Source organism: Oncorhynchus masou, chromosome 13 (genome assembly GCF_036934945.1).
Source record: "Oncorhynchus masou masou isolate Uvic2021 chromosome 13, UVic_Omas_1.1, whole genome shotgun sequence".
In the NCBI taxonomy this organism is placed as follows: domain Eukaryota; kingdom Metazoa; phylum Chordata; class Actinopteri; order Salmoniformes; family Salmonidae; genus Oncorhynchus; species Oncorhynchus masou.
In genome coordinates this window covers 91,248,497-91,260,509 of record NC_088224.1, presented here as the reverse complement: position 1 = coordinate 91,260,509, position 12,013 = coordinate 91,248,497, and the positions used below count along the sequence as shown (strand labels likewise).

At 48.3% G+C, this 12,013-nt stretch overlaps 1 protein-coding gene across 1 annotated transcript in view; it reads left to right on the top strand.

Annotated features, from left to right (window-relative positions):
* Positions 1–12,013, top strand: part of LOC135553214 (small G protein signaling modulator 2-like) — a 295,429-nt gene that overhangs the window by 214,159 nt on the left and 69,257 nt on the right. Inside the window, 2 exon segments of the mRNA XM_064985388.1 lie at positions 7,472–7,479; positions 10,004–10,147. Coding sequence (XP_064841460.1) covers positions 7,472–7,479; positions 10,004–10,147 — 152 coding nt within the window.

Below are 12,013 nucleotides of genomic sequence, written 5' to 3'. Positions count from 1 at the left end.
AGTTTTCCTCCATTTCCGCTCGGCTGCCCGGAGCACTGTTCTGTGAGCTCGCAATGAGTCGTCGAGCCACGGAGCGGGGAGGGAGGACCGAGCCGGCCTGGAGGATAGGGGACATAGAGAGTCAAAGGATGCAGAAAGGGAAGAGAGGAGGGTTGAGGAGGCAGAATCAGGAGATAGGTTGGAGAAGGTATGAGCAGAGGGAAGAGATGATAGGATGGAAGAGGAGAGAGTAGCGGGGGAGAGAGAGCGAAGGTTGGGACGGCGCGATACCATCCGAGTAGGGGCAGTGTGGGAAGTGTTGGATGAGAGCGAGAGGGAAAAGGATACAAGGTAGTGGTCGGAGACTTGGAGGGGAGTTGCAATGAGGTTAGTGGAAGAACAGCATCTAGTAAAGATGAGGTCGGCGTATTGCCTGCCTTGTGAGTAGGGGGGAAGGTGAGAGGGTGAGGTCAAAGAGGAGAGGAGTGGAAAGAAGGAGGCAGAGAGGAATGAGTCAAAGGTAGACGTGGGGAGGTTAAAGTCGCCCAGGACTGTGAGAGGTGAGCCGTCCTCAGGAAAGGAGCTTATCAAGGCATCAAGCTCATTGATGAACTCTCCGAGGGAACCTGGAGGGCGATAAATGATAAGGATGTTAAGCTTGAAAGGGCTGGTAACTGTGACAGCATGGAATTCAAAGGAGGCGATAGACAGATGGGTAAGGGGAGAAAGAGAGAATGACCACTTGGGAGAGATGAGGATCCCGGTGCCACCACCCCGCTGACCAGAAGCTCTCGGGGTGTGCGAGAACACGTGGGCGGACGAAGAGAGAGCAGTAGGAGTAGCAGTGTTGTCTGTGGTGATCCATGTTTCCGTCAGTGCCAAGAAGTCGAGGGACTGGAGGGAGGCATAGGCTGAGATGAACTCTGCCTTGTTGGCCGCAGATCGGCAGTTCCAGAGGCTACCGGAGACCTGGAACTCCACGTGGGTCGTGCGCGCTGGGACCACCAGATTAGGTGGCCGCGGCCACGCGGTGTGGAGCGTTTGTATGGTCTGTGCAGAGAGGAGAGAACAGGGATAGATAGACACATAGTTGACAGGCTACAGAAGAGGCTACGCTAATGCAAAGGAGATTGGAATGACAAGTGGACTACACTTATCGAATGTTCAGAACGTTAAGCTTACGTAGCAAGAATCTTATTGACTAAAAAGATTGAAATGATACAGTACTGCTGGAGTAGGCTAGCTGGCAGTGGGTGCGTTGTTGACTTTGTAGGCTAGCTGGCAGTGGCTGCGTTGTTGACACTACACTAATCAAGCCGTTCCGTCGAGTGTAATAGTTTCTACAGTGCTGCTATTCAAGGGGCTAGCTGGCTAGCTGGCTAGCTAGCAGTGTTGATTACGTAACGTTACGTTGAAAGAACGACAATAGCTGGCTAGCTAACCTAGAAAATCGCTCTAGACTACACAATTGTCTTAGATACAAAGACGGCTATGTAGCTAGCTAGCTACGATCAAACAAATCAAACCGTTGTACTGTAATGAAGTGAAATGAAAATGTGATACTACCAGTGGAGCGAAGCGGAATGTTGACCGGGTAGTTGAAGTTCAATTCGGTAGATGTTGGCTAGCTGTTGGCTAGCTAACTAGCAGTATCTCCTACGTTAAGTACGACAAATAGCTGGCTAGCTAACCTCGGTAAATTAAGAAAATCACTCTAAGTCTACACACTCTAAACTACACAATTATCTTGGATACGAAGACAGCAAAGACAACTATGTAGCTAGCTAACACTACACTAATCGAGTCGTTCAGTTGAGTGTAATAGTTTCTACAGTGCTAGTAGACGGTGGACGATAGCTAGCTGCTGGGCAGATAGCAGTGTAGACTACGTTAGGACGACGAAATACGATAATTACGCAATTATCTTTGATACAAAGACGGCTATGTAGCTAGCTAAGAAGAAATTGCTAAGATTAGACAAATCAAACCGTTGTACTATAATGAAATGTAATGAAAATGTAATGAAAAGTTATACTACCTGTGGACCGAAGTGTAGATGCGACCGCTCGCTCCAACCCGGAACCGGGTTGTCTGTCTGTTTGTCTGCTCCCTATATAATCCAGTCTGTTTGTGTGCTCCCTATATAATCTAGTCTGTTTGTCTCCTCCCTATATAATCCAGTCTGTTTGTCTGCTCCCTATATAATCCAGTCTGTTTGTCTCCTCCCTATATAATCCAGTCTGTTTGTCTCCTCCCTATATAATCCAGTCTGTTTGTCTGCTCCCTATATAATCCAGTCTGTTTGTCTGCTCCCTATATAATCCAGTCTGTTTGTCTGCTCCCTATATAATCCAGTCTGTTTGTCTCCTCCCTATATAATCCAGTCTGTTTGTCTGCTCCCTATATAATCCAGTCTGTTTGTCTGCTCCCTATATAATCCAGTCTGTTTGTCTGCTCCCTATATAATCCAGTCTGTTTGTCTCCTCCCTATATAATCCAGTCTGTTTGTCTGCTCCCTATATAATCCAGTCTGTTTGTCTGCTCCCTATATAATCCAGTCTGTTTGTCTGCTCCCTAAATAATCCAGTCTGTTTGTCTGCTCCCTATTTACATTTTACATTTAAGTCATTTAGCAGACGCTCTTATCCAGAGCGACTTACAAATTGGTGAATTCACCTTCTGACATCCAGTGGAACAGCCACTTTACAATAGTGCATCTAAATCATTTAAGGGGGGGTGAGAAGGATTACTTTATCCTATCCTAGGTATTCCTTGAAGAGGTGGGGTTTCAGGTGTCTCCGGAAGGTGGTGATTGACTCCGCTGTCCTGGCGTCGTGAGGGAGTTTGTTCCACCATTGGGGGGGGCCAGAGCAGCGAACAGTTTTGACTGGGCTGAGCGGGAACTGTACTTCCTCAGTGGTAGGGAGGCGAGCAGGCCAGAGGTGGATGAACGCAGTGCACTTGTTTGGGTGTAGGGCCTGATCAGAGCCTGGAGGTACTGCGGTGCCGTTCCCCTCACAGCTCCGTAGGCAAGCACCATGGTCTTGTAGCGGATGCGAGCTTCAACTGGAAGCCAGTGGAGAGAGCGGAGGAGCGGGGTGACGTGAGAGAACTTGGGAAGGTTGAACACCAGACGGGCTGCGGCGTTCTGGATGAGTTGTAGGGGTTTAATGGCACAGGCAGGGAGCCCAGCCAACAGCGAGTTGCAGTAATCCAGACGGGAGATGACAAGTGCCTGGATTAGGACCTGCGCCGCTTCCTATGTGAGGCAGGGTCGTACTCTGCGGATGTTGTAGAGCATGAACCTACAGGAACGGGCCACCGCCTTGATGTTAGTTGAGAACGACAGGGTGTTGTCCAGGATCACGCCAAGGTTCTTAGCGCTCTGGGAGGAGGACACAATGGAGTTGTCAACCGTGATGGCGAGATCATGGAACGGGCAGTCCTTCCCCGGGAGGAAGAGCAGCTCCGTCTTGCCGAGGTTCAGCTTGAGGTGGTGATCCGTCATCCACACTGATATGTCTGCCAGACATGCAGAGATGCGATTCGCCACCTGGTCATCAGAAGGGGAAAGGAGAAGATTAATTGTGTGTCGTCTGCATAGCAATGATAGGAGAGACCATGTGAGGTTATGACAGAACCAAGTGACTTGGTGTATAGCGAGAATAGGAGAGGGCCTAGAACAGAGCCCTGGGGGACACCAGTGGTGAGAGCGCGTGGCGAGGAGACAGATTCTCGCCACGCCACCTGGTAGGAGCGACCTGTCAGGTAGGGCGCAATCCAAGCGTGGGCCGCGCCGGAGATGCCCAACTCGGAGAGGGTGGAGAGGAGGATCTGATGGTTCACAGTATCGAAGGCAGCCGATAGGTCTAGAAGGATGAGAGCAGAGGAGAGAGAGTTAGCTTTAGCAGTGCGGAGCGCCTCCGTGATACAGAGAAGAGCAGTCTCAGTTGAATGACTAGTCTTGAAACCTGACTGATTTGGATCAAGAAGGTCATTCTGAGAGAGATAGCGGGAGAGCTGGCCAAGGACGGCACGTTCAAGAGTTTTGGAGAGAAAAGAAAGAAGGGATACTGGTCTGTAGTTGTTGACATCGGAGGGATCGAGTGTAGGTTTTTTCAGAAGGGGTGCAACTCTCGCTCTCTTGAAGACGGAAGGGACGTAGCCAGCGGTCAGGGATGAGTTGATGAGCGAGGTGAGGTAAGGGAGAAGGTCTCCGGAAATGGTCTGGAGAAGAGAGGAGGGGATAGGGTCAAGCGGGCAGGTTGTTGGGCGGCCGGCCGTCACAAGAAGCGAGATTTCATCTGGAGAGAGGGCAGAAAGAGGTCAGAGCACAGGGTAGGGCAGTGTGAGCAGAACCAGCGGTGTCGTTTGACTTAGCAAACGAGGATCGGATGTCGTCGACCTTCTTTTCAAAATGGTTGACGAAGTCATCTGCAGAGAGGGAGGAGGGGGGGAGGGGGAGGAGGATTCAGGAGGGAGGAGAAGGTGGCAAAGAGCTTCCTAGGGTTAGAGGCAGATGCTTGGAATTTAGAGTGGAAGAAAGTGGCTTTAGCAGCAGAGACAGAGGAGGAAAATGTAGAGAGGAGGGAGTGAAAGGATGCCAGGTCCGCAGGGAGGCGAGTTTTCCTCCATTTCCGCTCGGCTGCCCGGAGCACTGTTCTGTGAGCTCGCAATGAGTCGTCGAGCCACGGAGCGGGAGGGGAGGACCGAGCCGGCCTGGAGGATAGGGGACATAGAGAGTCAAAGGATGCAGAAAGGGAAGAGAGGAGGGTTGAGGAGGCAGAATCAGGAGATAGGTTGGAGAAGGTATGAGCAGAGGGAAGAGATGATAGGATGGAAGAGGAGAGAGTAGCGGGGGGAGAGAGAGCGAAGGTTGGGACGGCGCGATACCATCCGAGTAGGGGCAGTGTGGGAAGTGTTGGATGAGAGCGAGAGGGAAAAGGATACAAGGTAGTGGTCGGAGACTTGGAGGGGAGTTGCAATGAGGTTAGTGGAAGAACAGCATCTAGTAAAGATGAGGTCGAGCGTATTGCCTGCCTTGTGAGTAGGGGGAAGGTGAGAGGGTGAGGTCAAAAGAGGAGAGGAGTGGAAAGAAGGAGGCAGAGAGGAATGAGTCAAAGGTAGACGTGGGGAGGTTAAAGTCGCCCAGGACTGTGAGAGGTGAGCCGTCCTCAGGAAAGGAGCTTATCAAGGCATCAAGCTCATTGATGAACTCTCCGAGGGAACCTGGAGGGCGATAAATGATAAGGATGTTAAGCTTGAAAGGGCTGGTAACTGTGACAGCATGGAATTCAAAGGAGGCGATAGACAGATGGGTAAGGGGAGAAAGAGAGAATGACCACTTGGGAGAGATGAGGATCCCGGTGCCACCACCCCGCTGACCAGAAGCTCTCGGGGTGTGCGAGAACACGTGGGCGGACGAAGAGAGAGCAGTAGGAGTAGCAGTGTTATCTGTGGTGATCCATGTTTCCGTCAGTGCCAAGAAGTCGAGGAACTGGAGGGAGGCATAGGCTGAGATGAACTCTGCCTTGTTGGCCGCAGATCGGCAGTTCCAGAGGCTACCGGAGACCTGGAACTCCACGTGGGTCGTGCGTGCTGGGACCACCAGATTAGGGTGGCCGCGGCCACGCGGTGTGGAGCGTTTGTATGGTCTGTGCAGAGAGGAGAGAACAGGGATAGATAGACACATAGTTGACAGGCTACAGAAGAGGCTACGCTAATGCAAAGGAGATTGGAATGACAAGTGGACTACACGTCTCGAATGTTCAGAAAGTTAAGCTTACGTAGCAAGAATCTTATTGACTAAAAAGATTGAAATGATACAGTACTGCTGGAGTAGGCTAGCTGGCAGTGGGTGCGTTGTTGACTTTGTAGGCTAGCTGGCAGTGGCTGCGTTGTTGACACTACACTAATCAAGCCGTTCCGTCGAGTGTAATAGTTTCTACAGTGCTGCTATTCGGGGGCTAGCTGGCTAGCTGGCTAGCTAGCAGTGTTGATTACGTAACGTTACGTTGAAAGAACGACAATAGCTGGCTAGCTAACCTAGAAAATCGCTCTAGACTACACAATTGTCTTAGATACAAAGACGGCTATGTAGCTAGCTAGCTACGATCAAACAAATCAAACCGTTGTACTGTAATGAAGTGAAATGAAAATGTGATACTACCAGTGGAGCGAAGCGGAATGTTGACCGGGTAGTTGAAGTTCAATTCGGTAGATGTTGGCTAGCTGTTGGCTAGCTAACTAGCAGTATCTCCTACGTTAAGGACGACAAATAGCTGGCTAGCTAACCTCGGTAAATTAAGAAAATCACTCTAAGTCTACACACTCTAAACTACACAATTATCTTGGATACGAAGACAGCAAAGACAACTATGTAGCTAGCTAACACTACACTAATCGAGTCGTTCAGTTGAGTGTAATAGTTTCTACAGTGCTAGTAGACGGTGTACGATAGCTAGCTGCTGGGCAGATAGCAGTGTAGACTACGTTAGGACGACGAAATACGATAATTACGCAATTATCTTTGATACAAAGACGGCTATGTAGCTAGCTAAGAAGAAATTGCTAAGATTAGACAAATCAAACCGTTGTACTATAATGAAATGTAATGAAAATGTAATGAAAAGTTATACTACCTGCGGACCGAAGTGTAGATGCGACCGCTCGCTCCAACCCGGAACCGGGTTGTCTGTCTGTTTGTCTCCTCCCTATATAATCCAGTCTGTTTGTCTGCTCCCTATATAATCCAGTCTGTTTGTCTGCTCCCTATATAATCCAGTCTGTTTGTCTCCTCCCTATATAATCCAGTCTGTTTGTCTGCTCCCTATATAATCCAGTCTGTTTGTCTGCTCCCTATATAATCCAGTCTGTTTGTCTCCTCCCTATATAATCCAGTCTGTTTGTCTGCTCCCTATATAATCCAGTCTGTTTGTCTGCTCCCTATATAATCCAGTCTGTTTGTCTCCTCCAGTCCCTATATAATCCAGTCTGTTTGTCTGCTCCCTATATAATCCAGTCTGTTTGTCTGCTCCCTATATAATCCAGTCTGTTTGTCTCCTCCCTATATAATCCAGTCTGTTTGTCTCCTCCCTATATAATCCAGTCTGTTTGTCTGCTCCCTATATAATCCAGTCTGTTTGTCTGCTCCCTATATTTTATTTTATTTATTTTTATTTCACCTTTATTTAACCAAGTAGGCAAGTTGAGAACAAGTTGTCATTTACCAAGATAAAGCAAAGCAGTTCGACACATTCAACAACACAGAGTTGCACATTGAATAAACAAACATACATTAGATAAATACGTCTATATACAATATGAGCAAATGAGGTGAGATAAGGGAGGGAAAGGCAATAAATAGCCATGGTGATGAAGTAAATACAATATAGCAAATAAAACACTGGAATGGTAGATTTGACAGTAGATGAGAGTGCAAAGTAGAGAGACTGGGGTGCAACGGAGCAAAATAAATAAATAAATACAGTAGGGGAAGAGGTAGTTGTTTGGGCTATTTATAGATGGGCTATGTACAGGTGTAGTGATCTGTGAGCTGCTCTGACAGATGGTGCTTAAAGCTAGTGTGGGAGATAAGTGTTTCCAGTTTCAGAGATTTTTGTAGTTCGTTCCAGTCATTGGCAGCAGAGAACTGGAAGGAGAGGCGGCCAAAGGGGGAATTGGCTTTGGGGGTGACAAGTGAGATATACTTAATGGAACGCGTGCTACGGGTCTGTTTGTGGAATTGTATAACGGCTCCTCTATGAAACACAATACAGTGTGAAAATAGGCAGAAACTGCTTCTCCAATAGAAACCCTTGATCAAACTTGGCTAGCGATCTTAAAAACACATCAGTGGGTCTAATTGCGAATGTGTGGACCGTCAAATCAAAAGCACTACCTCAATTTAAAGTTGTTTTTGACGAAAATTAATACTCAAGCACTCTCCCCTGTTACTACTCTAGCACCCTCCCTTGTTTTCCATAATCCAGCTCCCTTCTCTGTTTTCAATATTCTACCACCCTCCCCTGTTTTCAATAATCCAGCACCCTCCTGTTTTTAATTCTCTACCACCCTCCCTCGTTTTCATTAATCCAGCTCCCTTCCCTGTTTTCAATATTCCAGGACCCTCCCTCGTTTTCAATATTCCAGCTCCCCTGTTTTCAATACTCCATCACCTTCCCCCATTTTCAATACTCTAGCACCCTCCCCTGCTTTCAATACTCCAGTACCCTCCCCTGTTTTTAATACTCTAGCACCCTCCCCTGTTTACAATTCTCCAGCACCCTCCTCTGTTTTCAATAGTCCAGTAGTCTACCCTGTTTTCAAAACTCCAGCACTCTCCCCTGTTAATACTCTAGCACCCTCCCCTGTTTTCAAAACTCTAGGAACCTCCTGTTTTCAATATTCCAGCACCCAGCCCTGCTTTCAATTTTACAGCACCCTCCATTTTTCAATACTCCAGCATCAATCCCTGTTTTCAATATTCCAGCACCCAGCCCTTCTTTCAATTCTACATTACCCTCCCCTGTTTGCAATAATCCAGCACCCTGCCCTGCTTTCAATACTCCAGCACCCTCCCATTTTCAATATTCCAACACCCTCCCCTGTTTTTAATACTTCATCACCCTCCCCCATTTTCAATACTCCAGGACCCTTCCCTGTTTTCAATATTCCAACCTCCTCCCATTTTCAATACTCCAGGACCCTTCCCTGTTTTTAATACTTCATCACCCTCCCCCATTTTCAATACTCCAGGACCCTTCCCTGTTTTCAATATTCCAACCTCCTCCCATTTTCAATGCTTCAGCACCCTACCCTGTTTTATATAATTCAGCTCACTTCCCTGCTTTCAATACACCAGCACCCAGCCCTGTTTTAAATACTCCAGAACCCAGCCCTGCTTTCAATTCTCCAGCACCCTCCCCTGTTTTCAATACTCCACTACCCTCCTATGTTTTCAATACTCCACTACCCTCCTATGTTTTCAATACTCCACTACCCTCCTATGTTTTCAATACTCCAGCACCCTCCTGTTTTCAATATTCCAGTACCTTCCCCTGTTTTAAATTCTCCAGCACCCTCCCCTGTTTTCAATTCTGCAGCATCCTCCCATTGTCAATTATCCAGTACCCTCCCCTGTTTTCAATAATCCAGCACCAACCCCTGTTTTCAATACTCAAGCACCCTTCCCTGTTTTTAAATCTCCAGCTCCCTTCCCTGTTTTCAATATTCCAGCACCCTCCCCCTGTTTTCAATAATCCAGTACTCTCCCCTGTTTTCAATTATGTAGCATCCTCCCCCATTTTCCATAATCCAGCTCCCTTCCCTGTTTTCAATATTCCAGCACCCTCCCCCTGTTTTCAAATCTCCAGCACCCTCCCATTTTCAATACTTTAGCATCCTCCCCTGCTTTCAATACTCCAGTAGCCTCTCGTTTTCAATTCTCCAGCACCCATCCCTGTTTTCAATATTTCAGCACCATCCCGTTTTCAATTCTCCAGTGCTCTCCCTTGTTTTCAACACTTTTCTAAAATGTTTTATCAGATTGGGATCTTAGACCATTCCTCCATACAGAATCCTTCCAGATGCTTGATAACCTTCGTCTGTTCTTATGGACTCAATTAACAATTTCTTTGTTGATTTTGATTAGTGTATTGGGGTCTTTGTCTTGCTGGAAGACCCACTTGCGGCCAAGTGTCAGCCTCCTGGTAGAGGCAACCAGGCTTTTGACTAAAACGTCCCTGGACTGAGTAAAGTCCATGATGGCCTTGACCGTAACACAGGCTTCAGGACCAGTTGAAGAAACTAGCTCCGTGACATCATAATATTCACGACCATATATTACCGTAGGGATGAGGGACATGTCTGCATATGCTTCTGTTTTTCAATGCTAAACCAACCACTGGTGTGCCTGGCCAAGAGCTTTATTTTTAATTTGACCGTAGCACCGCCTGAAGTTTGATAAACAGCATTGTTACTTAGATTGGAACCGGTGCTATGATCAGATGACATGAAAATAGAGCTCTCCCCCCCCCCAATAGAAGAAAGAGATGGAGGTGTTGCGGGGGTACCTGTCCCTTCACCAGTCAGGGGACAACCTCACTCTGAAGTGGACCCCGAACCAGCTCATCAACGGCACCCTGGGGGACTGTGACCTGGAGAAGAGGTAGGTTCAGCCCTGCAGGACATAAACATGTAGTACATAGAAACATATTGTGAGGTGGTAGACCCTCCTAATTAACTGGTCTGTCCCCCTGAACACATTTCCCGGTCAGAGAGTTAAAGGGGAATGGAAACACTTTAGGAAGTAAATCTATGTACAGTTACAATTAGCTGGCGTTCTAAATCATTCCCCTTTAAGACAACCTCACCATTTAAACATTTAAAAAAAAATCTTATTTAACCTTTATTTAACTAGGCAAGTCAGTGAAGAACAAATTTTTATTTACAATGAAAGCCGACCCGGGAAGAGTGGGTTTAACTGCCTTGTTCAGCAGCAGAGTGACACATTTGTTTTACCTTGTCAGCTCTGAGATTTGATCCAGCAACATTTTCTGTTGACTGGCCCAACGCTCTAACCACTAGGCTACCTGCTGGTTACTGGCCCCACACTCTAACCACTAGACTACCTGCTGGTTACTGGCCCAACACTCTAACCACTAGACTACCTGCTGGTTACTAGTCCAACGCTCTAACCACTAGGCTAACTGCCTCTAACCACTAGGCTAACTGCCTCTAACCACTAGGCTACCTGCCTCTAACCACTAGACTACCTGCTGGTTACTAGTCCAACGCTCTAACCACTAGGCTAACTGCCTCTAACCACTAGGCTACTTGCCTCCTCTAACCACTAGGCTACCTGCCTCTAACCACTAGGCTACCTGCCCCCTCTAACCACTAGGCTACCTGCCTCTCTAACCACTAGGCTACCTGCCTCCTCTAACCACTAGGCTACCTGCCTCTCTAACCACTAGGCTACCTGCCTCTAACCACTAGGCTACCTGCCTCCTCTAACCACTAGGCTACCTGCCTCTAACCACTAGGCTACCTGCCTCTAACCACTAGGCTACCTGCCTCTAACCACTAGGCTACCTGCCCCCTCTAACCACTAGGCTACCTGCCTCTCTAACCACTAGGCTACCTGCCTCCTCTAACCACTAGGCTACCTGCCTCTCTAACCACTAGGCTACCTGCCTCTAACCACTAGGCTACCTGCCTCCTCTAACCACTAGGCTCCCTGCCTCCTCTAACCACTAGGCTACCTGCCTCTAACCACTAGGCTACCTGCCTCTAACCACTAGGCTACCTGCCTCTAACCACTAGGCTACCTGCCTCTAACCACTAGGCTACCTGCCCCCTCTAACCACTAGGCTACCTGCCTCTCTAACCACTAGGCTACCTGCCTCCTCTAACCACTAGGCTACCTGCCCCCTCTAACCACTAGGCTACCTGCCTCTCTAACCACTAGGCTACCTGCCTCCTCTAACCACTAGGCTACCTGCCTCTCTAACCACTAGGCTACATTCCTCCTCTAACCACTAGGCTAACTGCCTCTAACCACTAGGCTACTTGCCTCCTCTAACCACTAGGCTACCTGCCTCTAACCACTAGGCTACCTGCCCCCTCTAACCACTAGGCTACCTGCCTCTCTAACCACTAGGCTACCTGCCTCCTCTAACCACTAGGCTACCTGCCTCTCTAACCACTAGGCTACCTGCCTCCTCTAACCACTAGGCTACCTGCCTCTCTAACCACTAGGCTACCTGCCTCTAACCACTAGGCTACCTGCCTCCTCTAACCACTAGGCTACCTGCCTCTAACCACTAGGCTACCTGCCTCTAACCACTAGGCTACCTGCCCCCTCTAACCACTAGGCTACCTGCCTCTCTAACCACTAGGCTACCTGCCTCCTCTAACCACTAGGCTACCTGCCTCTCTAACCACTAGGCTACCTGCCTCCTCTAACCACTAGGCTACCTGCCTCTCTAACCACTAGGCTACCTGCCTCTCTAACCACTAGACTACCTGCCTC